The sequence below is a fragment of the Pseudopipra pipra genome, chromosome Z (genome assembly GCF_036250125.1).
Source record: "Pseudopipra pipra isolate bDixPip1 chromosome Z, bDixPip1.hap1, whole genome shotgun sequence".
Taxonomy (NCBI): Eukaryota; Metazoa; Chordata; class Aves; order Passeriformes; family Pipridae; genus Pseudopipra; species Pseudopipra pipra.
In genome coordinates, this window is record NC_087581.1 from 11,278,768 (window position 1) to 11,302,247 (window position 23,480).

General features: G+C 39.7%; 1 protein-coding gene across 3 annotated transcripts in view; it reads left to right on the top strand.

Annotated features, from left to right (window-relative positions):
* Window positions 1-19,594, top strand: part of RAI14 (retinoic acid induced 14) — an 87,739-nt gene extending 68,145 nt beyond the window's left edge. For 2 of the 3 annotated variants that reach the window (XM_064642595.1, XM_064642596.1), the window contains exons 4-18: window positions 619-707; window positions 2,532-2,596; window positions 4,910-4,967; window positions 5,170-5,240; window positions 6,669-6,775; window positions 8,965-9,143; window positions 9,813-9,841; window positions 10,777-10,863; window positions 11,508-11,594; window positions 12,289-12,346; window positions 12,690-12,808; window positions 13,313-14,824; window positions 15,594-15,743; window positions 17,273-17,338; window positions 17,591-19,594. In XM_064642595.1, the coding sequence (XP_064498665.1) occupies window positions 619-707; window positions 2,532-2,596; window positions 4,910-4,967; window positions 5,170-5,240; window positions 6,669-6,775; window positions 8,965-9,143; window positions 9,813-9,841; window positions 10,777-10,863; window positions 11,508-11,594; window positions 12,289-12,346; window positions 12,690-12,808; window positions 13,313-14,824; window positions 15,594-15,743; window positions 17,273-17,338; window positions 17,591-17,668 (2,755 nt within the window). In that variant the 3' untranslated portion in view covers window positions 17,669-19,594. The remainder of the gene's footprint in view (window positions 1-618; window positions 708-2,531; window positions 2,597-4,909; window positions 4,968-5,169; window positions 5,241-6,668; window positions 6,776-8,964; window positions 9,144-9,812; window positions 9,842-10,776; window positions 10,864-11,507; window positions 11,595-12,288; window positions 12,347-12,689; window positions 12,809-13,312; window positions 14,825-15,593; window positions 15,744-17,272; window positions 17,339-17,590) is intronic. The other variant, XM_064642597.1, reaches the window with a different exon arrangement.
* The last annotated feature ends 3,886 nt before the right edge of the window (window positions 19,595-23,480 follow it).

The following is a 23,480-nucleotide window of genomic DNA, read 5'->3' on the forward strand; positions in this document are numbered from 1 at the left end:
CTGTGTCCCCTCTCAAGTGTCACATCTGCACATCTCTTAAATACATCCAGAGCCTTCCATAGATGGTGGCACCACCACTTCCCTCGTCAGCCTCTTCTGATGCTTGACAACCCTTTTGATCAATAAATTTTTCCTAATGTCCGATCTAAACCTCCCCTGACACACCTTGAGGCCGTTTCCTCTTGTCCTGTCACCAGTTGCCTGGGAGAAGAGACCGACCCTCCTTTCAGGGAATTGTAGAGAGCAATAATGTCTCCCCTGAGCCTCCCTTTCTCCAGACTAAACACCCACAGCTCCCTCAGCTGCTCCTCATGGGACTTGTTCTTTAAATCCTTTATCCAGCTTCACTGCCCTTTGCTCGACATGCTCCAGCACATCAACATCTTTCTTGCAGTGAGGGTCCTCAAGAGGAACAGATTGTTTGAGGTGTGGTATGAAAGTATGGCTACAAATACTTTTGTTGCACCATCTCACTTTCAGAACTATTATCTTCTTGGGAGGCAGTGGAGGGATGCCAAAAGGTGTAAGGACAGGGAGAAGGGAACTTGCCAGTATGTGGTTTGTGAGTGAAAGGAGATCTTAATAAAATAAAAGTGACATGTAAATGCTCTCTTCCAGTTTTCACCTGGCAGCCACGAAAGGGCATGCAGAGTGCCTCAGGATCATGGTGACACATGGTGCAGATGTGACAGCCCAGGATGGTGCAGGTATGCCTCTCTGAACCTATACAAGTAGCTTAATACACTTAAGTTACTTATGTAGTTCTTGATGTGTAGAGTGAAACTGCAGATTTGACAACATTGCTTTTCCCCACACACTCTATAGGAAAAGCAGTTGTAACACTTGCAGGTTTAGGCATACTTGCTTTCCTGCACAGAGAATTCAGATTCTGAGGTCCTAAAAAGTATAAAATCCTTAAAAACTTTTGTCCTAATACTATAGATTTCAGCATTTGCAGTGGACTCCAGATGTAAAATAGTTGCTCAATTTTTTAAAAATTGTTGTTTTTAAGTTAAAAAAAATCATCTTCCCCAACTCTTTTTATTGTTGCAGGTTACATCAAGACCATCAGTGTTGCTTTTATGTTTATCCAAGCTATTAACCCCATTAACTTTACAGGAGTTGCAGTAAGACATTTACTCAGGATTATGACATAGTGAAAACAGCTGATACAGGCCAAAACAGAGCTGAGAGCTATTAAGTATGCTGTTTCAGTTCTCAGAAGTGCTATGCCTTAGTTACTGCCCCCCTAGGAGAATGATGGGAGCTGAATTTGAAACTGGCGAACTCTTCCTAATAGATTTCAGTTGACACATGTGGAATCTGTGGCCAGCATTTTCCCTGTCTAGCTGAGCACCTGGATAAGCCATCAGCTTTCTGTCTCTCCAGTAATGATCTGTGAGTGTTGGGTTCATGGGTTCTGTTTTGGCTACTGACTGCAGCCTGAGGGAATTTCTGTCATACATGTGAATGATTTGCCCCTGTAAGGAAGTGTCTGTGATACTGGAAGAAGCATTCGTATTTTACCCAATGATAACAGAATATATGTACCTGATGCAGACTGTTATTCAGGATTCATACTTCATCTTGCCTCAGGATTTATTAGTTGTTTGGATAGTAAGAGGTTGCCTGCCTACTTTCACCTGAGAGTATCAACCCAGTGTTCATTAGGGAAATCCTTGTCTGTAAAAGTCACCTTATTTGCAATGAGAGTTTACTGTCACAAGTGGCTTTGTCTTTATTGAGTACTAAATCTTGCCTCCTTCTTTTCTTAGTTTCATGGATAATTTGTTCTTTTGATGTCTTGGCCTGTTTAATTTTTCAGATGGTCTGTAAGATGAAGCTGGAGGAGAGACTGCAGTCTTTCATCATAAATCTGTAGTCAGTAAATCACTGAATTGCATAGCTAAATATGAGCTCATGGGTGCTAAAAAAGTTAACTGCAATGCGAACTGATGTAGACCTGTGTTTGATATGTGCTCGTAGCTGCTGTATAAAATAACTGAATAGGGAATCTGTGAGACACAAACTAAAGTAAGCCTATGTTTGAGTCTTCTTCTACATGCACTTCATGGATTATACAAATTTATTGTCATGGTAGCTGGTGAATTTGGCATGTTTTACGCTTGGTGCTGGGTTATTTTTCATTGCCACATGGCAGAAATCATGAAGACACTGACAGACATCTTTGTGCAGTGAGGCTGAGTAATACAGGAAAATTGTTTTCTAAGACACAAGGCATAACAATCTTAGACTTACTTCTGCCAAGATATAGTCTGACACATTGTTTGTGTTACTCCTTTATCTGAAGCAAGACATTAAGATTATTCTGTTACCTGCCTGAACAACAGTCTATTGTAAAGACATTCCACTTGATGTAGGTTTTTATTTTATTTTCTCTACCCTTACTTTTTATTTGTCATGATAGGAACAAGATGGATAATTCAGGATCTTGCCTTTGACATGGAAGAGCTTATTCCTCTGCTTTGGCATGATTGAATAATTAATTTGCTTTCCTTTTATTCATTTAGGACACAGTGCTTTACATCTTGCAGCAAAGAACAGCCACCCTGATTGCATCAAGAGGTTACTTCAGGTAAAGTAAAAGTTAAATTAATTTTAATTTTTGAAATTTTCATTTGGGTCCACTAGACATTGACACATTTCCTGCTAATAATCTGCACCACACTGCTATACTGTTGTCCTATCTCCTTGACATCAAGAGAGGCAAATCAAGAATTTTAACATAAAGAGTTTAAAGACTCTTCAGGCACTGTGAATGGATGATAGAAACAATGTGGTATCTTCCCTGAGTGGTCTACAGACAGGGTTTTCCATGTACAGCTGATCTAACATAGATGGGTTGGGTTTCAAGCAGGTTGCAGCTTCAGTCCAATTCCTGTGTTTTGTCTTTGTGGTTGGATGACTTGGAATTAGGTAGATTTGAGAGTTACAGGGGAAAAGGGTTTTTTGCTTCTGGGGGGATTCTGATATCGTTCCACTGGAATGCTTTCTGTCTGTTCACCATAGAAACATTTGTCAAGTTTAAGTCAAAGAGAAAAGAAACCAAAGTAGTTTAGATCCTAAAATATGTAAATAATCAAATCCTCCATGAAATGAGGTAAAGAACAGTAAGGGGTTAGAAAGGGAGTTGAGAGAATGGGGAAAAAAATAAGAAAAAGAAAATTGAAGATGAATAGAAGATTCTCATAGTGTTGAAGCTGAAGATGTGCATTAGTAAGCAAAGACATTGTCCATCTCAGCTCTCATTTCAGTAATACTGGTAAGTTTTCACGGCAGTGATCAGAGGAATGGAACAGGTTTTTTCTAAGTTTGGAGTTATCTGTAAGTCTCAGATGAAATAGTGAATTCAGACTGAGACTACAGATTAAATAATTAATAACAACCCAATGGTACAGAAAGAGAATGGATCTCATATCCCAACCTCTAAACTGTTCTTGCCTGGTTACCTCAGGGCTCTCCAACTGGCCTGCGACTGGTCCCTGGGAATGTTTCTGGCAACACTGATCCCCACCTCAGTATGTTGCAAGCTGACTTCCCTTACTCGTCCACACCTGGGAAGGGTTGTCATTAGCCACCGAGGCTCATTTCATCGCCGGTTTCAACTGCTGCCGATGCCAACCCATTTACAGCATAAACAGCACCATCAGGCCGTCACTGGTGGTATCGCAGGCAGCAATTAATGTGTGTTTAATACTAAGTATCTGCTGCCCTTTCACGTGCTTGCTACAACCACAGAGTGCTTTTGTTGATATTTTGTTGTTGATATTTTTCTGGTTTTGTTACAATATGCAGATTTCCAAATATGTTCACAAGTGCAAGCCCACTGGTAATATTTTCTAATACTTCGTGCTCTTAGGATTGCCTTCTTACTTCTGGGGACCAAAGTGTACATGTGAGGAATGTCTAACTAGTGTTGAACTAAAACAGGCTAAATAATTATTTTACACAGACAGAATCTCAACATTTTTGTTACAGAATGCAGTAATCTATATGATTTTTCTAGAGAATCATAGATGTGTTGGAGGCAATGCTACATTTAAAAGTAAAAAGTTATAATGTTTGATTTTCAGAAACCCATAATTTCAGGGTCCTGTCTTCTTCTGTCTAAAGAAAAGTGTTTGAGCTGTTGAAGGGTTTACAGAAGAAGTCCTGTGAGGAGCAGCTAAGGGAGCTGGGGCTGTTTAGCCTGGGGGAAAGGAGGCTCAGGGGAGACCCTATTGTGACTGGTCAAGAGGAAACGTCCTCAAGTTTGGATAGGGGAGGTTTAGGTTGGATATTAGGAAGAAATCCTTTACTCAGAGGGTAGTGAGGCACTGTAACAGGTTGCCTAAAGAAGCTGTGGATGCCCCATCCCTGAACACCCCTGTTCAAGGCCAGGCTGGATGGGGCTCTGAGCAGCCTGATTTGGTGGAAGGTATACCTGCCCGTGACAGGGGGTTGGAACTAGATGATCTTTAAGGTGTCTTCCAACTCAAACCATTCTGTGATTCTATGATTCAATGAAATAAAAAAAAATGCAAGACTAATTGCCTTAGGATGTGGCTGCTTTATCTCTTACTCTAATGTTAAAAAAAAAAAAAGATTTCCTGAGATAAAGGAATTTCTTTCCTTTTTTATTTTCTGATTTAAATTATTCAGAAACTTTAACAATTTTAGGGCATAGGTCTCTGATCATGAGGATTTCCTACATCTTCAGTATAAGCTGGTACCAAGAAAGGAAAGACTAGATTGCTAGAGATGGAAGCTGTACCTTCCTTCAGTATTCTTTCCTGAAGCAGCACATAAACTTTTTCTCAAAGCACTCTGTTAGCATCAAAGATATGTTTTTTGTTCTTTGTCTTTCTCTAATTGCCTTTTTTTCCCTTCTTCTTATTGAACTGTGCAGAGTAAATGTCCAGCAGACAGCACTGACAATTCTGGGAAAACAGCTTTGCATTATGCAGGTAACTTCTTTGGCAAAAGCTTGCACTATCTATTTTGTTGTGCTTGATATTCCTAGCTCTACAATTTTGTTGTACCCTGCTCTAATGCTGCAGTGTTGCAAGTGGAAGCATGGAGCACAATTTTTGAAAATCGGGTGGGTTTGATGGACTTTCATGCTTGTTTGGTTTTTTTTTTAAATTTTATTTTATTTGGGTTTTTTAGCTGCAAGTGGATGTCTTCAGGCAGTTCAGCTCCTGTGTGAACACAAATGTCCCATTAATGTCAAAGATGTGGTACGTACCTCTTCTGTTGTGTACTTCAGATGCTTCAGAGCTTTTGCCACCCTCCACCCCATGCACTTACCACCCTCCATCTCAGTGCAGCAGTTCAAAGCAATACTGTGCCTATATTTCTTCCTGGACTTCTCTGTTGGAGGAAGTTCCCTTTGCAGCTTGCCATAGCAGAGGTGTGAAAGCACTTCACAATCTGATACCGTAGTAGCAGGATTTGCTGATCATTAAATTGTGACATTGGCAGAAGTAGCTAGAAAAAATTCTTATGTGTTCAAAACATAATTTAAAAGTATTCCCTTGATTCCAGTAGGCTTGGAAAAAGGTCCAGTGTGTGGGCAAGTGCTGCAAAATTCTCACAAAGCCCAACCAGAGTATGATAAGCCTGAGGGGGAAAAAATATATTTGATGTAGTCTAAAGGCTCAGGGACGCTACATTCACTATTATGAAGTGTCTACAACCAACCAGGTCTGGTTTTGAGGGTGATGCAGCTGCCTTATAGAAAACCCTCAAATGATAGAAGGAGGTGACCTAACCAGAAGTAAAGCACAGGCCAGATGGGAAAGCATAAAAATACTCGTTTGTTTATTTTTGACTGTGATCCACCCCCTTCTTACCTGGTCTTTCTAATGAAAACAAATATGTCACAGATATATTTCAGCAAATGCATTTTAAAGGCAGAAAAGGTTTGTTCCATCTATAGAAGGGAAGGCTGTAGGAGTATCTTAAAAATGTCTTAGGCTACATCATGGTTGGTCGTAGGAAAGAGGGAGTCAGACCAACCTCAGAGATGCATGACAAAATGATGATAAGAAGTGGTCAGTTTGGGTAGTGAACCTAACTGGGAAATCCCAGTTAGCTACTAAGAGAAAAATAATCTCACCTTGAAGATGGTCAAACACTGGAACTGGTACCCAGAGGTGTAATGTTGTCTCTACCTTTGGAGATGCTTAAAACTTGACTAGACAAATCTCTGAGCAATGTACTGTAACTTGAAGTTTGCCTAGCTTTGTGTTGAAAAAAAAGTGGGAGAAACCCCAGATGACATCTAAGGGGGTCTTCCAAACATATTATTCTATGATTTTATGAAACATTGTATTTTTGCCTTGTACTTAGGTAAAAGTATCATTTTTGCTGTGGAGCTACTGAAAGATACTGGACAGTTTCAAAATCACTATCTTAGCACTGAGCAAACAGCAAAGGGAGTATAAAAGGAAAAAGCAGCCCTACTCCTTATGTTTTGCATCATCCCTAGTAATCAAGAAGGAATTGAAGTAAACTCAGCTACATTTGTGGTATATAAGAAAAATGTACTTATAGCACCTCATTTATGCTACATAGAGATAAAATTCATAGCTGTGTTCAAATCTCATAGTCTTATTTGTAAGTGGATGGAATATTGTTCATAGTTTCTTTAAATGCATTTCTAGGATGGGAACATACCTCTGCTGCTTGCAGTACAAAATGGACACACAGAAGTCTGCAAATACCTTCTGGATCATGGAGCAGACATCAACACCAGGGATAAAAATGGAAGGTACAGCAGGTTAACATGTTAATTCTTCCCCAAGGCTGACTGTCAAATGAAGCTTTCCCATCAAATTCTTCCTAAAATAGTTGATGTTAGGTGAAATAATGCTTTCTGTACTGGACATCCTCATTATTGAGAAGGCTTGCAAAATTCTGCCTAAAGGGAAAGATGAAACAGAAGCTATGCAACTATAAAACTAATGTGCCTGTAAGATTTCCCTTGGGCCACCAGAGTAGTATATCCCATTTTTAAATAATTCCTACACAAAACTGATTGATAGCACTTACCCACACATCACTTTCTAAGTGTCCCAATTTGAAGTGCTGCTTTCTTCTAAGGATGAGTTAGTAACTGTTACTTGGGAGCAAAGTCTTTGGAGGGTTCTTTCTTCTACCATAATGCAGCCACAACAGCAAGAGAAAAGTACAGTAAAGCTTTATAGTGGAGATGCTGTTTTAGGAGGTGCCAATTAGAGATTTTTTGCATTAATAGATAGTGCATGTGTCAGAAAAATGTTCTTAAAAAGCAACATCCTTGTAGTGAAAAATGCTCTTGTTTTAATGATACTGACAAAGATCAAGAGTCTTTGAAAATTATGGACTGTTTTATAAACAGTTTGTTAAACTGTGAAGGTAAGGAAGGATACTGAGACTTGGCACTTACACTTCATAGCAATGTTGATTATTATATGTGATACAATGCTGATATTGTTCTCTGGCAGCACCTGTGAGCATAAGACTGGGCCCTAACTTGTTTTTTATCAGTCCAAAGTTCATTAGTGCGCTCTTTTATTCAGTTGTCTAAAGAAAACTGCCTGCTTGTCTTTGTTAGTTTGCATGGCCTCCTCAGTGCTTTGAACCTGAGCTGCTGCACACTCTGGGACCTCCACCTTCTCCTCACTTTCTTACTATATAATCAGCAGACAGTGTTAAGACTTTCTTCATTAATTGGATGAAGGAGTTTCTGTCATAGATAGGACTCACATTTTTGTATTTTCTTTTTTTAAGAAAGTACTGTGTGTAGAAGCAAGAGAATGATATAATATGAAATATACTGTTTACTTCTTGCTTTCATTGTGGTGAGGGGAGTCACTACTCCTGCATCTCATGTTCACAAAAGTGGTTAAGATTTTACTGAAACAGGAGAAGCCTTACTGGGAAAAGAAGGGGATAACCTTTGAAAATGTCATCTCCAGGTTTCTATCTTATCCAGACTCAGTGAATTATTTTGTAATCTAAGACCTTCCCTGTGACTCTGGAGGTGTTACCCACATTGCCACTCAGCACTACCTTTTAACACAGCACTGCAGCAGCCATCACCTCTCCAGGGCTCACTCATTACAAGGAGTATGTTCAATTCATCAGTGAAATGTTTGTCTTAATATTTAGCAAATATTATCACTAGTAACTTTTCAACTTCAAATCTGCACTGAGGAATGTGTTTGGCAGTAAACTTGGCCAACCTATTAGGCACATTTTCATGTTGAGAAAGGAGAATTATGCCCAAGCAGGAAAGCAGTATTAGAGCATGCTTGAAAAGTGAGGGGTTTTGTGTGTTTTTAATTATTCTGTACATTTCTTATGACCTCTTCAGGTAAATGAGAAAAGCAGACACAAAATGTTAGGAAAAGACTCCTTCTGCATGCTACCCTTACTCTAGGATCTGGCATTGTGTAGCTACCCTATGTTGGAAAGGGAATGGTTTGTGCTCTAATGGACTTATTTCTTCTTTTCTTTTTTCTTTTTTCCTTTTTTTTAAGATGGCAGTAGTACAGGGTTTCAGGTCAAACCCGTCTCTTGGACTCACTGAAGGTCTTTGAGGTTTTTTTGGGTTTTTTTTGTTGAAATCTGTTTGTCTCTTTTGTTTAAAAAGCAGCATGTGAAGGAGAGCAGCAATGAAATAAAGGCTTTCCTGTTGTACCACCACTGTAATTGTAGTGTAGCAGTGAGGTTTGTTAGTCTGACTTTATCCTGCAGCCATTTCTATCTATGACTCTCCTCTTGATCTCAGGAAGCCATTTTTAGAAATGACCTGTCTTTGCAGCTGGAGAGTATGTATGAGGAAGAGGAGGGACGTTATTGCACAATAACCATCACACTTCTTTTCTTGAAAAAATGAGCTGCTTAAAGAGTATGTTCTTGACACTTGTTCTCTGTGTTTTGATTTTGTGTTTTGTTTTTTTTTTTTTTGTTCAGAACTGCTTTGATGATGGCTTGTGAAGTTGGTAACCTTAACATGGTGGACGCTTTCCTTAGGAGGGGTGCAGATGTCAGTTTAGTAGATGTCTTTGGACAGAACGCCCTGCATTACGCCAAGCTCTCTGAGAATACAGGGATCCAGAACCTCCTATCATCAAAGTTATCTCAGGATGTGGGTATGTAAGAGAGGCTGAGTGCAGTTTGTCCCTTCTTGAATGGGCTATGTAGATGTTTAGCACTCAAGAAATTTACTTCAAACTGTAATCTGAAATGTTGCAAAAGCCATTTTCAAGATCGTCTGGCTGAGACTTCTCAAAAGCTCTTTGCCATAGATGGTAATATTTAGCATGGGATAAAGCCCTGAGGGCAAGAAGAAGTGTTTTGGAGAAAGAAAAGGTAAGTTGATGTAGCAGCATTGTGAAGTTTTGAAGACATTGAATACAATTTGGAATAGATTCTTTTTTATTAGGTGGGAGAGTCAGTGGAACATACAACCTCTCAGCAGAGGGGTTGAAGAAGGATCTAAAGCAGGCAGAAGATTTTATGTTCAAACTAAGATGGATTTCTGAAGTAGGAAGCTTAATGAGGAAGAATGGTGTGAGACTATAATAGAATAAGAATTGTCGTGATTCTTCAGATTTTATCTCAGTATAAAACCCAAACAGTAGCAGAGAAAGGGTGTGATTCAAATGGCATTTGGAAATTATGTTTTTCAGCTTTCAGACAGGAATTCAAAAATCAAGCTGTTTATCTGTGATATGGGAAGTAGACCTGAGAGGTGGGCTAAGAATGGCAAATAACTTTTCCTTTTTTAACGTTTATTCCACCTCTTTTCTGCTTCACAGATACAAAATCACCGACAAAAGCGAAGCAGGTATTTGTCCTTTTGGTTTTGAAAATACTCAGAACTATCTAGGCGTGTACCATAAGAACTAGTAACTGACAGGACTGGAAGCAATAGTGAATGTCACTGTGAGATGTGTTGCCATGACTACTGTGTAAAAGGTTTTTGTTGCTTAGTTAAGAAATATATTTCAGAAACATTGCTTTTAGACTTGGCTTCTCTCCGTATAAGCAGTCAGCACCCTTAGTGAGACAAGGAAGGGAGTGCGAGTGTGTATGTGCATGTGTGCTTTTCTCATGCATAAGGCAGGAGTTTGGCTTTTGGACTCCCTATCTCTTCCAACTGTAGAGGAGGTGGTCTAGAAAAATACCCTATCTCTAAAACATGTAATTGAAAGTTATCTCTGGTTACTGGAGACCCCGTCCTGTGAGAATCCCAGCAGATTTAGGCAGTTATACTGTTTTCTTAAATTTTGTGTTTAATATCATATCTTGGAGTGCACCTAAACCTTGTAGACCTGCTGGTGGCTGGAAAGTAGATGAGGGCACAGTGCATTGGTTCATTCCTTCTCTGAGTGGAGAGGTAGGTTTTTCAGGGAGCTCAGGCAGAAGCCAGTGGAGAGGAAAGATGGAAGAAGCCATGAAGGGCATGACTGGGCTATGTATGAATGGAATTATTTAAGATCACTGGTGCTAAACCTGTTGTCAGCTTCTGCTTTTTCACTAAATCTTGTTTGTTTTCACTGAAGCATGGGTTACAAGGGAGCAGATTCTTTTTGTCAGGCATGTTTCATATCTTTATGTTAGTAGAGATACGGTCTTTACATAGGAAAAAAAGGCACTGCATGAGCTGCTAAGGTTGATATTAATGTGGGATTATATTTTATTTTTTTTTATAAAACAACTTGCTCGGACTTTACTAACCAAACTAACAAACCTACATTTTCTGGCTGGTGAAACTTTCAGCATGATCAAGGCTCTAAATTAAGTTCAGAAAGAAGTGGAACTCCAAAAAAACGCAAAGCCCCACCTCCTCCTATCAGTCCTATTCAGGTAAAGAAAAGACCAATTTTGAGATACTTTTAGGGGGTATAAGACATTTTGAACATTATGTGAATTATGTGGGCTGGATTTGCTCTGTCACTGTTATTTTATATGCCTTACAATGAGTGCTTTTCCTTATGTTAGGATGACACCATGAAAGTACATGTTGGTTAGGTTAACTAAGGAAAATTGCTTGAAATACAGCATGGCCTAAGATAAAATGTGCAAATGTTAGTGTACAAGTGCTTTTTCAAACTCAAGTTGAAGTTGTCCTGGTTTTGCCGATTTCAATAAGTAAATAATTCTGTATATTTTGATTATATATATATGTACACATTATTATGTTAATATATGCATATAGAAGTAAAAAACTGCATTTTGATACTATAGAAATCTATTTAACAGCTGGGTTTAATCTTAAAGTGGAATGCTACCTGTGTAATAACTACAATCCTTATGTAATACTGGCTCAGAAGAGCCCTAAATAATTAGGCCTGCTCTTCGAAAATAATCTAGAATTGTGACTTATGTTAGTGCAGGAAAAAGTACTCTTTAATGCATGTGTGTGTGTGTGTGTATATGGGCAGATGTTAGAGAGGTAGTTATATGTGCGTGTACATATACATACCTATTTGTATAAAAATCTTTTACAGCTTAATGATTTGTCCTCTCCACACTCATCAACTTCAACTCCCATGACTGGAAAAGGGCAGGCTTTCTTTGCTGATCAAGTGTGCAAGGTATCAGTGCTCTGTTCTTATGAGCTTAGGGAAGGAAAGTACAGTATCTGTTTTGCTTAATGTTCTATTTTGCTGACTGCAGAGTCTTCTGCAACCTAATTAACTGACTTTTAGGAACAAAAAGAAGTCCAAATCTATTTACATGTAATTTATAAAGCAAATGTAGATTACTCGAAAGTTTAACAAATATATATATATATAGAAATGGTCATAGATTACTTAGTGTTTAGGAATATGGTTATGAAAGTAAGTATTAATGCTACAAGAGTTCATTTTCTAATACCAGCAAAGGGCATGGAATTGAGTAGTGCAAAAAGAGACCCTTTTACCAAAAGACATCAGGGAAACAATTGAGTGTGTGCTACCTGATCTTTACCTTATGGCATTGAAGATTTTTTTTCTTAAATACATGTCAATATATTGCTATTATTTATCACAGGGGCTGCAGTCTTTCAAATTATCTACAAGACAGTTGCCCTTATTTCTTAGTATTTAATGAGAATTGGGCAATGGAACCTGAATGGCTTTAACAGACATTAAAGATGCTACAATTAAACAAGACCTCAGAAATAAAAGAAATCCGTTTTGACAGGCTTTATCCAGCAGGATCTATACTGTCTCTAGTTCTTTTTGGGGAGCTGTCCAACTTTACAACTGCATTCTGTGAAAACATTTTCTTTTGATGTCTTGGCAGGAAGAATTCAGCTCCTTGCATAGAGATAATAAAGACACACTGAGTGACAGCACAACAGGTATACAGTTAATCCTTACTTTCATCTTTGGTTAGGCATTTTAGGTGGCATGAAATGTTGAAAACTGCTCAGAAATCCTCTGTGCCTTTCTGCTTGGAACATGAGACACACTAAGTATTGAGAGTAATGTTTTGTAATTCCACTAGCAGCTTCCCACTAAAACCTCCTGCTTCTATTGAGTGAACTTAACACTTTTTTGGGGAGTTTATAGGAACAGTTGTTTGTTCACTGCATTTAGTGGTCATGGGAACAAACTGTTTAACTTTAAATGTTAAAATAAAGCATAAAATAAAGCATTTTAGCTTTTCGAAAGCTTTTGAATCTCTTTTTTTTTTCTCTGAAGGTGGTGATAGCTTATTGGATGTGAGTTCTGAAGCTGACCAACAAGATCTACTGCTGTTGATGCAAGCAAAAATTGCTTCTTTGACATTGCACAATAAGGAGCTGCAGGACAAATTACAGGTGGCATATTTTTGTGCTGTTCTGGTGTTCTCTTAATCTGCTAGCAGAACAAAGAGCTTCTTACTGTTTTAAGGAGTTGTACTCTGAAGATAATTTAACGAGCTTGTTCATAAGATCATGGAAACACTCTGTCCCAAAGGATTAAATCAGTGTTTTATCTTCTCACTTTTTCCATAAATTACTGAATAACTTTGTTATGATAGCCACATTCTAAAATATGTCAGCAGTTGGGTTAGCAGAATTTTAATTTGCATAGCTTTGATTATTAGCTTATGGAGATCAGCCCAGACTTTCAGACGACCTTGGCACTTACTGTCCTCTCTCACTGCAGATGACTAAGTGGTAGCAGCTGGGCTTTGAATTTTTCTAAAACTTTCTTCCATGGTTCTTTAATCATCCGTCTCTGTAGGATATAGCAGTATTTCCTTGCTTACTCTATTCTAAAAAAAATATAATCTTGTCCATGTATTTATTGTGCAATTGTTCGTGTTTCTTTTCGGACAGGAAAGAACACCTAAAGAAGGGGATTCAGCTGTAGAATCTTATTCAACCCAAACAGAGTTTGAGCAAACAGTAGATAGACAAAATGAGTTCTTGGCTCAGGAGCTGAAGCCTACATTAAATGCCACTAAGACCCAAGAAAAATTGACAAGCCCCAGAGAAGTAAAAATGAAGTACCTCCAGGAAGACTTAAAGGATGTGCAGAGGAAATTAGAGAATTCTGAAGCCAAAAGAAGGCACCTGGAATCTCAGGCCCAGTCTAGAATTCCAGAAACAGATCATTTAAATAGCCCAGACATTTCAGAAAATGGTTCTGATCTTAACCTGAAGTTCCAAGAAACTCCGAACAGGTATGAGGAAGCTGGGAAAGACGCCTTGAATGCACAAAGGCAAAAGAAGCTGAGTCTTGTTTCCTCTGAAAGTGAAGAAACCAATTCTGATCTGAGTATGTTGAAAGTTACATATGCAGAAGTTGAAACACTTAAGCAAGAATTGAAGAAAGCGTTGGAGGAAAGCGAAAGACAAAAAGAAAAAGTGAGAGAACTACAGAAAAAGTTTGAAGACAGAGAGCAGAATGTGGCAAACAAATTGTCTGTGGAAGAGTGTGAGGAAATGAAGAATTCATATTGTTCAGTTATTGATAACATTAATCAAGAGAAAGCATTGCTGATTGAGAGGTACAAAGAAGGGCAAGAGGAAATTAAAAGGCTACAGGACAAGCTGACAAATCAGACACAGCTGGAATCTAGTCCTGAAGCTGGAGAAATGAAAGATGTGATGCACAGAATGGTAGATGACCTCAACAGACAACTTAGTGAATTGTCTCAGTTGTACAAAGAAGCACAAACAGAGCTTGAAGACTTTAGGAAGAAAAAAACTCTAGATGATATAGCTTTGAACTACATTCCTAGAGAAGAACATGAGAAACTGATGGAGGTAACAAATTCTTTGAAATACAAAGCAGAAAATGAGTTATCAGAAATGAAATCCCAGTACACAAAAGTCTTAGATGAAGCAGAAGAACTAAAGCAACTGTTAGACACTCAGAAACAAAACTCTGTGCCAATTACTGAACACCGCCAGGTGATTAGTGCACTCAGAAATACTATAAAGGAAATGGAGGAAGAAATACATGAGCTCAAAAAACAGCTTAACAACAAGGAAGATGAATTAAGAAACTTAGAGAAGGAGTTACTGGAAGAAAAAGCTGCAATTAATGAAGCTATGGTACCCAAGGCTACATATGAAAAGCTCCAGTCATCACTAGAGGGTGAAGTCAGTGTTTTGTCATCCAAACTGAAGGATGTAATGCGAGAGAAGGAAAACGTGTCCTTAGATGCTCTGAAACTGAGAAATGAAATTTTGCACTTGAAAGAAGCAAAAGAAGGTATGCATACTCTGCTTGAAGCAAAGGAACGGGAGGTGACTGATCTTCAACAAAAGTACCACCAAGTTCAAGAAGCCCTTCTTGAAATGAAAAACTCATCAAAACTAGAAGAAGATAAAGATAAAAAGGTCAGCGACTCACTACAGTGCGGGAGTAGTATGAGTTCAGGCTGCAAAACACGTTGAGTGGTGCACAAGTGATCTCATAAATGATGTTGGTAACTTCTGAGTGTGTTTGCCCATCCAAAAATTCAGGCTTTAAAGTTGAAAGAAGTTTTCAGTATCTTTAACTTTGCAGTTGATTTCCCTTTCCTGTGGAGATACACATGATCTTTCAATTTACCTCTTTAAAATTCTGCTTGGGTTGGGTTCCCACTATTTAGGCAACTGAGGTCAAAAAAGTAGGATTTACAGCAGGAAGAGATTCCAGAGGAGACAAGATCAGGAAGGAGCAAAAATTCACTGTTGTGATATTAATGTATCATCTCAACCATAGCATGATTTGACTAAGTTTCCTCTGCAGCAACCATTTCTATCACTACAAATTCCTTTATAAAAACTATGCCTTTTACTAGCTGTGAATAGGTGGCCTGTGTTTGTTATATTTGTGTCTTGCGTTCAGCAGCAGAATTTGTAAAGGCGGTAAATGCAGTCCTTCTTTGTAAATATTGCTGTTTTTCAGAACAAGGAGTCCATTTTGAATAGACTGGACTGGGATGGGAGATAGCGAAGCATTGTAACCCTTTGCTTACATGATGTCTCTATTTGTCCATTGAGTTATTTACAGTTTGTTTTTCCCCATTCTTAAATTTAAGTCACAAATAACTCATAGATGAGACTCACAGGAACACAGTATGCCTTGCATCTTCTGATGAAAACCTGGTTTTTGCCTCCCTAGATCAGTGAAATGTCCAAGGAAATTAGCAAATTAAAAGAAGCACTGAACAGCCTTTCTCAGCTTTCCTACTCCACCAGTGCCCCCAAAAGACAAAGCCAGCAGCTGGAGGTGTTACAACAACAAGTGAAGCAGTTGCAAAACCAACTGACTGTAAGTGTGATAGTTTGTAAACCTAACATTAGTCCCAGCTCTCCAAAGATACAGGTACTATTCTTCACTCTGCTTATTTAAAATGCAATACAGTCAATGAGTACACGGGAGGGTATTTTCATCCAGAAATTCAGTAATTTCTCTGTTTCACTGAAACATCTAGGAATCTGCAAGTCACAAATTTCTCTTTAGAAAAAGTCTAACTAAAGCAAGCTATTTTCCCATATATTTTTCTCAGGCCAATACAGAAACAAAATTCTTGTAGTGGAATCTAATGACCAAACCTGCTGCCGAGCCCCTGTTTTGTGGAAAAGTATGACCAATGTGCAGGGGATTTGTGCATTTTTCCAAGAACATTCATCAGCTGAAGTAGTTTTGTTTTATTAAGCTTTCTGGAAGACATACTCACCGAAAGCATGAGGTTTCAAATCAAGCAAATCCATGTGTTTATGGAGAGCACAGTTAATTCTCTGAAATTCTGAACTCCTTACAGAGGGTTTTTTTAAATTATATTTGTTTGTGCATGAAAGGTCCAATCCTCTAAGCTGGGTTGAGTCTTAACTGATATTTCCAAGAGCTTGCCTGCCCAAAGGAGCACTTTAATTCACTTTTGAGGATGAAAAGAAAGTAATGCCCATTAGAGGCCCTTGTAGAGAGCTGTGGAGTGACTCTGGAAGGAGAATTCCCAGACTGACACGCTAAATGGCTTAACTGGTGTCTCCTTCCTACCTTCCCCAGCAGAAAGAGAGTCAGAAAAATACTCTTGCAGCAGGGAGAAACAGTAGGCAGACAGTTACACACTGCATCCTGTTCAGACTCAGAATGCAGTTTCTTATTCCAGTCCTCCATGTCTGAAAGGATCCTTCATTTCCCGCTGCTTAAGGACCAGCGAAGTAGTGTGAGGTGCAAAGGTAGGCAGCATATTAGGAAAGTGGGTAGTATTTAAAACAGGACAGAATCACTTTCCCTCTTGTAGGTTAGCTTTCCTAGCAGCTTCATGTTTATTTGGAAAGATGGCTTCTGGGTTGTGGCAGTCTGTGATCATTAAAAGGGAGCCTGGCTTTCATTGACTGAGGGTTGTGGCAGTCTGTGATCATTAAAAGGGAACCTGGCTTTCATTGACTGAGGGGTTTGTGGGTTAAGACCTCTGACAGATGGGTCATTGTCTTTAGGGAAGAGTTTGGTTGCAGTTGAGAATCGGTTGGTCAGAATATTGTAGTCTTTCCTCAATTCTGGTTGCTGATAAACTTGGAAGTAGAGTATGTGCTCATTCCACACCTTTGCAGCTCAACACTTCTTACAACTGATGTTACCTCACCAGCTTTTTTATTGGGAGGGGTAGAATTACAGCATTTTCATGGACATGCTTCCGAGCAAATTTGGGCTGCTTAGTGGCACAGCAGTGTCGGAGCTGTTTTTCAGTGCATTGCATAAGACTGGTTTGTAATTTCCCCTGTGTAAATCTAGTTGAGGAGTCCTGAATTAATAGTTCTGAATGCTCTATGCCTTTCTGCTTAACTGTTTTCTAGGAAACAAAAAAACAACATCAGGAAATTGTCTCGGTTTACAGGATGCATCTTCTCTATGCTGTGCAGGTATGGTTGCATGTTGTCAGTCACACAGTCTTGGTATTTTAATTAAAGATGCTTCTTCTGCAGATCTAGTAAGAACTTTGTGTGTTTTATCTAAGACATCCCTCCCAAAAGGTATGATAGTTCAAGCACAAACTAAGCTCCATTTGGGAAATTGAATTCATGCAGCTCTCTACTCTTTAAGAATATTGACAAACTATTTTTGAGGTACAGTAATTAGATCAATCATCTTTTCTTCTTTCTCCCCTTGTCTAGGGTCAAATGGATGAAGATGTCCAGAAAGTGCTTAAACAAATTTTATCAATGTGTAAAAGCCAATCACAGAAAAAGTAAACAAAGAAAAAGCCAAGAAAAACTCCCTATTTTTATTAATCCTGTTATGGTTGTTTATCTAGATTTGCCTTAACATAAGATTTAAAATTGGCAATTTGCTGCTTTTGTGTTATTGTGCTGTTTGTGAGGGGGATATAATTGTCCGTCTGTACCACTTCCATGTGCATTTCTATGTGCAGTAACTAAACACATGCCTGCTTTTCATATCCAAAATGCAAGTATGTTCTTCAGACTTTTTACTTAGGCCACTCCATATTGTGTTTACCCTATAAGTACTTTCCAACTTCCTCCAATAGAAGCAGGTTAACCTGGAGGAAAGCACTCGTGTTGCCTGGGTAAAGGTGAAATTCTCTGTGAGGTCTTCTGTACTGATTATAAGCTGCATCTTGTTACTGGGGATGTTTGATGCTGTAGTGCTCAGATTCCTGACATTTTGCCATATGCAGTCTTTGGCAGAGCAGAAGCAAGCCTTGCAGCAGTGAGCAGGAGTAGATATTTATGCTAAGCCAGAACGTCAAACAGCTACACTTCTTAGTGTAATATTATTTAAGATTAACAAACTATGAGGTAGCTGTCCCAATCCACCCAATGCACTGAGTACATACCATACTTCACAGTTTCCGTAACTACCTGGTAGTGCAATGAAACTATTTCAAAGCATTAGTTTATTGAAGTTCTGTACAAACAGAACTGTCTGTATAAACAACCCTTTATGATAGGTTTAGCTGTCTATGCAAGTGTTGGCCATGAAGCTCAGGAACAAAACCAGAACATGTACTTTAGACAAGGGATTCTAGTGAACACAGGATGTTTACAGTGAATGTCAATGCCTCATACTTCCTAACCTCACTTTTGTAAAGATCTTCTCTTCAGTATATTTTTATTGGCCCTCTAATGAATTTTTTTGTAACTAAACCATTTTTTCTACATAATATTTGCATTAAGCTTATTAACGAATATTTTTAGGTAATTGTGTTTTAGAGAGTTTATACCCCCAAGTATTCAGTAATAGTGAAGCATAGTGAAGTGTTTTCAGTTTGTAAGGGATTTGTACGGAATAATAGGCCTGTCTGTCAGTGTGGTCCACAGCAATGAAGTCTAAAATGCAATTCAGACTGCTGTTTAGAAAAAATTTAGAAACTATAGATAGAGAACAGCAGAAGGTGTCAAAAAATTCTATATGCTGTTTCTAGAGGCTAGAAGCATCAGTAAAGCCTTTATCAGCACTTCTAAATTTAAAATCAAATAAAAATGTCTGATGTGGGATAGAATGAAACTATGGAAAAATGTTTCTAAGCACACACTGCACTTGAGGGTACAACCATTTTAACTAGCTTGCAGCTTCAATATGTTATTGTTTTTTTTATTCTATGGGGATATGTCTCTATTAATGGAGAAACCTTTCAGAGCTATATAATCTATGAAGTTTATATACAGTCATAATATGACAAGAGTCGGCAGTGCCTCAGGCTGGCTGGACTCATAGTGCACTTATATCAGATAATTCCTAACTCTGGCAAAACTAGATGGATTTTAAAAGCAAGAAGAAAAATGACACCTTTGCATCAGCTAGACCTTGGTGTTACTTTTCTTGAGTGGTTTAACTAATGCCAGCTAATTTTGAACAGTATTTTGTAGTTAGACAGCTTTGAAAACGCTCCAAAGAAATGTGAAAAGAATTTTGCTGCATCACTTCAAAAAGAACAAGATTTTAAGCATGCTAATGCTGAAAGTATAAAACTTGATGAACCATATTGTAGGTTGCCTGATGGATTTAATCTTCTACTTGGGTTTGGTTTGTATATTTATTACAATTATCTTTGTGGAATATTGGAAATTATATACTACAGCATAACAGGTTTCTTTATATGTAATTTACAAGACATTTCCTTATGCAGCAAATAAACTATTTCCAATTTTTTTTCACTTGTGTCTTCATTTACTTTTTGTATTGGGGGAAATCTCACTACACTGTTCTAACATAGTACAAATGTGTTAAATGTCTCATGCTTAGATACATGTCAGATGGACTGAGCTTTCCCCCTGAAATTGCAACTTCATTATTAACTATCTTGATCTGTTAGGTAGAATAGGACCCAGTCAAAACCCCACATAATCAGTTCTGTAGATGATGCCTTCTACCTGATGGGTAAGTTCAGAGCCGTTTCTCATGTGGACATCCCATTAGAGGTAATACAGCTTTCCCATTTGCCACTGCATGCATTCCAGCTAAGTTTAAAACTACCTTAGAGCAGTAGCACAGATTGGTGATGTCCCACAGTTTTTCAAAACTGTGGTTCTCTATCACTTAGCACTTCACACACAGAACTACAGTGAAAGTATTTATATATATGTGTATATGCATATGGATATGTGTACTTTTTAAACTTAGTTATACAGCCCCATTGCCTTTTATCATCTCCTTGGTTTTGTTGGAGAAACTGGCTTTTCAGTAACTTATTTGCTAAAATATCTTCCTGTCTGAGGGTGGAACACACAAACAGCAGGAATTACAACTTTTCTGATTACGTCCTGGGATTCAAGTAGCTTTTTAGCCTCTTGAGGCAGATTTCTGTAAGCTACTTAGCACTGAGTTTTTTTGGAAGAAGGACAAACTGGCATGCAAAACATGGGCTGGTGGGGTACATCGTGTCTGCCTATGCTGGTACTCTAAAACCTCCACACTTATTTTTGGCCTCCTGTATGGTCAGTCATGACAGCATGGGTCTTCTCCTGGGCAGCATTTTTATAGCCAGTTCCTGCCCTCCTCCCCCCTAAATGTATGGGCACTGGGGATGAACATTGCCCTTGTCAAACACACACTGCAGTTTGCACACAATGGTGATGATTTGGTCAGACACCTTAAGCATACTGGCTCTTCTCACCCATCCTATACCCTGTCGCAGTAGATAACAATGACAAATGATACCAGCCTTCAGATGAAATTTGGGAGGAAACAACATCTTAGATCTGCATTAAGATCACCTTTTTTTTTTTTTTTAACCTTTTTTCCCCCTCTTTCTTGCTGGATAAACTAAGGACAAGTTCCTGTACACATATGTTGCCCTGGTTATTTGGCACCTGGCTGTCACAGGCCCCCTCCTTTGCCAACCCAGATGGACATGGGAAGATGATGGAGGAGATTTCAGCAGCCATCAGGCAAGAACCTCTTGCAGTGTGCCCTGTCTCCTTGATGGACAGATCTTTTGGCTTTAGCAGCACATAGTGGCACGGAGCCAACACCTGAGCACAAGGGTGGTTGATCCTCTTAGATGAGTTTGGCTCCCTGGGCATGCTGCACACCAGATGCCCTGCTGGAGCCCCATGGATAGAGGCACAAGTATGAAGATAATATTCCCCCATGCTGGCTGAGCAGGGGACTCAGTGATGGCAGAATGGCCTGCTAGCTTCCTTCCTACCTCTCCTCAAGTCAACTAAACAGTGATGTGCTATATGTCAGCACAGGACAGCAGGAGCCAAGGGAAGACCACGCTGCTGTGTGCTGCAGCAAACCACGCAGTGGCCCAGGAGAAGCAGCCAAGAAAGGGCTGGTGGAGAAGCTGGCAAGAAACCCCTTGGCAGATGCCACAGCACTACATGGAGCTGTTAAAGCCCACTTCATGTTTCATGAGTTTTCCTAAGAGTGGCTGGCTGGGGGAAGGAGGTGGTATGTGATTTCACTGCTGAGTGTTTAAGCACTATATAAATTACTGCTGCTGCACATCTGTTGTGTTTAGACCATAAATCTGCTCCCTGAGGGGCTTTTGCAGTGTGGAGTACCAACCTAGAGTGTGCAGGAGGGAGGAGGGTAAGCAATGAGGCTGGAGTACCATGTGGGACATGGCAGGAAAGCTGTTTCGAGGCACTGGAACAGGGTTGTTCAGGTGCTTTTTCCCTGTCTGACCTGTCCCCAGGGAGGGTCTTGCTTGGGGCAGCCCCACCAGAGCATCCTGTGGCTTTCTTCATACTGATGCCAGCCTTCATCTGAACAAAAGGCAGGCACAAAAGGCTGAGGCAAGTCTGCCCTTAAACATGGCAGAGACCCATATGCTGCAGGGAAGAATCACTGACTCAAGCAGCGCAGGGCAAGTCCTGGAGGAGGAGCAGCCTTCCGTAGCTTTGGTCAGGGCCTCAGACTGCTGCTGTGGGACATCTCAGAATCCAGGCCACAGAGCAGCTTTGCATGTTGAATAAATGAGTGGAAAAGGTCTGGAGATTTCAGGGTAGCATAGTCAGATGTGATGCACATGTTCTGCAGGCACGAACATAACACAGCAAATTTTTTCGAAGAAATAGGAATGGGTGCAAGACTTTTAGGTCACTGTGGTTTTGGTCTGCCACAGAATTTAATGTCAAGCTACAGTTCAAGAGTTCGAGTACCTTAAAAACCTTTATCTTTAGCACTGCTGTCTGGTTCTGCAGACATGGGTCACTGGGGGTGCTCTTGGGTGCTCACCAATTCTCAGCAAAGCATTTCATAGAAGTGAAGTTTCAAATGCTTTTCTTCACCTCTGCCTCCTCCTCTGTTTCCTTCATAATCCTTTTGAACATAAGTAATGGAGATACTCAGTACAGACTAGAAGTATACTTTATTTTGGTTTGTCCTGTTTTCTTCTCAGGGCGGTAACAAATTAATTCTCTTCAACAGTCATTTCCATAAACTCTCTATCTTAGAATTACAGTGGTGAATTGCAGCTGAATCGAATTAAAATCTGTGATTTAATAAGTTTTTACTAATTTGAGGAAGCCTTAGTTAGAATTTTTGTAGCCACAGACTAGATCTACAAGGTTAGCCTGTTACTGGAGACAAAGCCATGGCTTTGCTTGACATCTACAAGTGTTGAGGTCCCCAGGCTATTGCGGTGAGTGACAGAAACCCCTCTAAGATGAAATGATGGCCTCTGTTGTGCTGGACCCAGTGGTGGGATCCTTCGTGGTGTGTCACTAACATATGGCTCCTCTCATGGTCAGTTTTTGCCTTTGCACAACGAGCAAAGGTTTGTTCTTTTAGTCTTGCACATGCCAGTCCCCAGTCCCACTGGTGGCTTCAGGAGGGTCTGTTTTGTGGTACAACATGTAGTTCCTGGGGTATTTTTATGGCAACCCTGAGATTAACTCAGTTGGTTTGAGCCTGGTGCTAATAATACCAAGGATTGTGGGTTCAATCCCTGGAAGGGGCCATTCACTGAAGAGTTGGACTTGAAGATCCCGGGTCCTTTCTAACTCAAAATATTCTTTGATTCTGCAAATCTGAACACATTTGTGGCTGTTTACAAACCTTTGGCTGCCCTGACTGGGTCTTATTGATGAGTTTAACACAATCACTGTTTTTTCAGTCTATTATTTTTAAAAGCCTGCTTGCATGCTGATCTGCCCAGATTCACAGTGTTGGCCCTCCGTGTACATTTTCCAACAGCCTGAAATGCTCAGACAGTTGGTAATGGGGCCTCCTACCAGCAGCTGGAGATTGGAAACAGCCACATCTCAGTGACATCATCTCCTGCAAGAAGTTCAGGGCTGAAGCCGTCTCCTGCGTCCCAGCGGGTGGCCGTCTGCTCCTGCCTGCCTGGGTGTGCTAGTGTTAACCCTGCCCAGGGCAGATGCTGCAGATGGTATCCTGCACCCAGTGACCCTCAGGAAACAGGCATCAAAACACCAATATACCTGTATGGGAAGCTGTTGCTCCACTGTGGTCACCCTTCTTGGGATTAGCCAAAATCATCCCTAGTGATGGCTGGGCTCAGGCCCATGGGACTCTTGTCATAAAGTAGCAACAGTCCCACACCCACTGCACGTTCAGAAACTCTGTCCA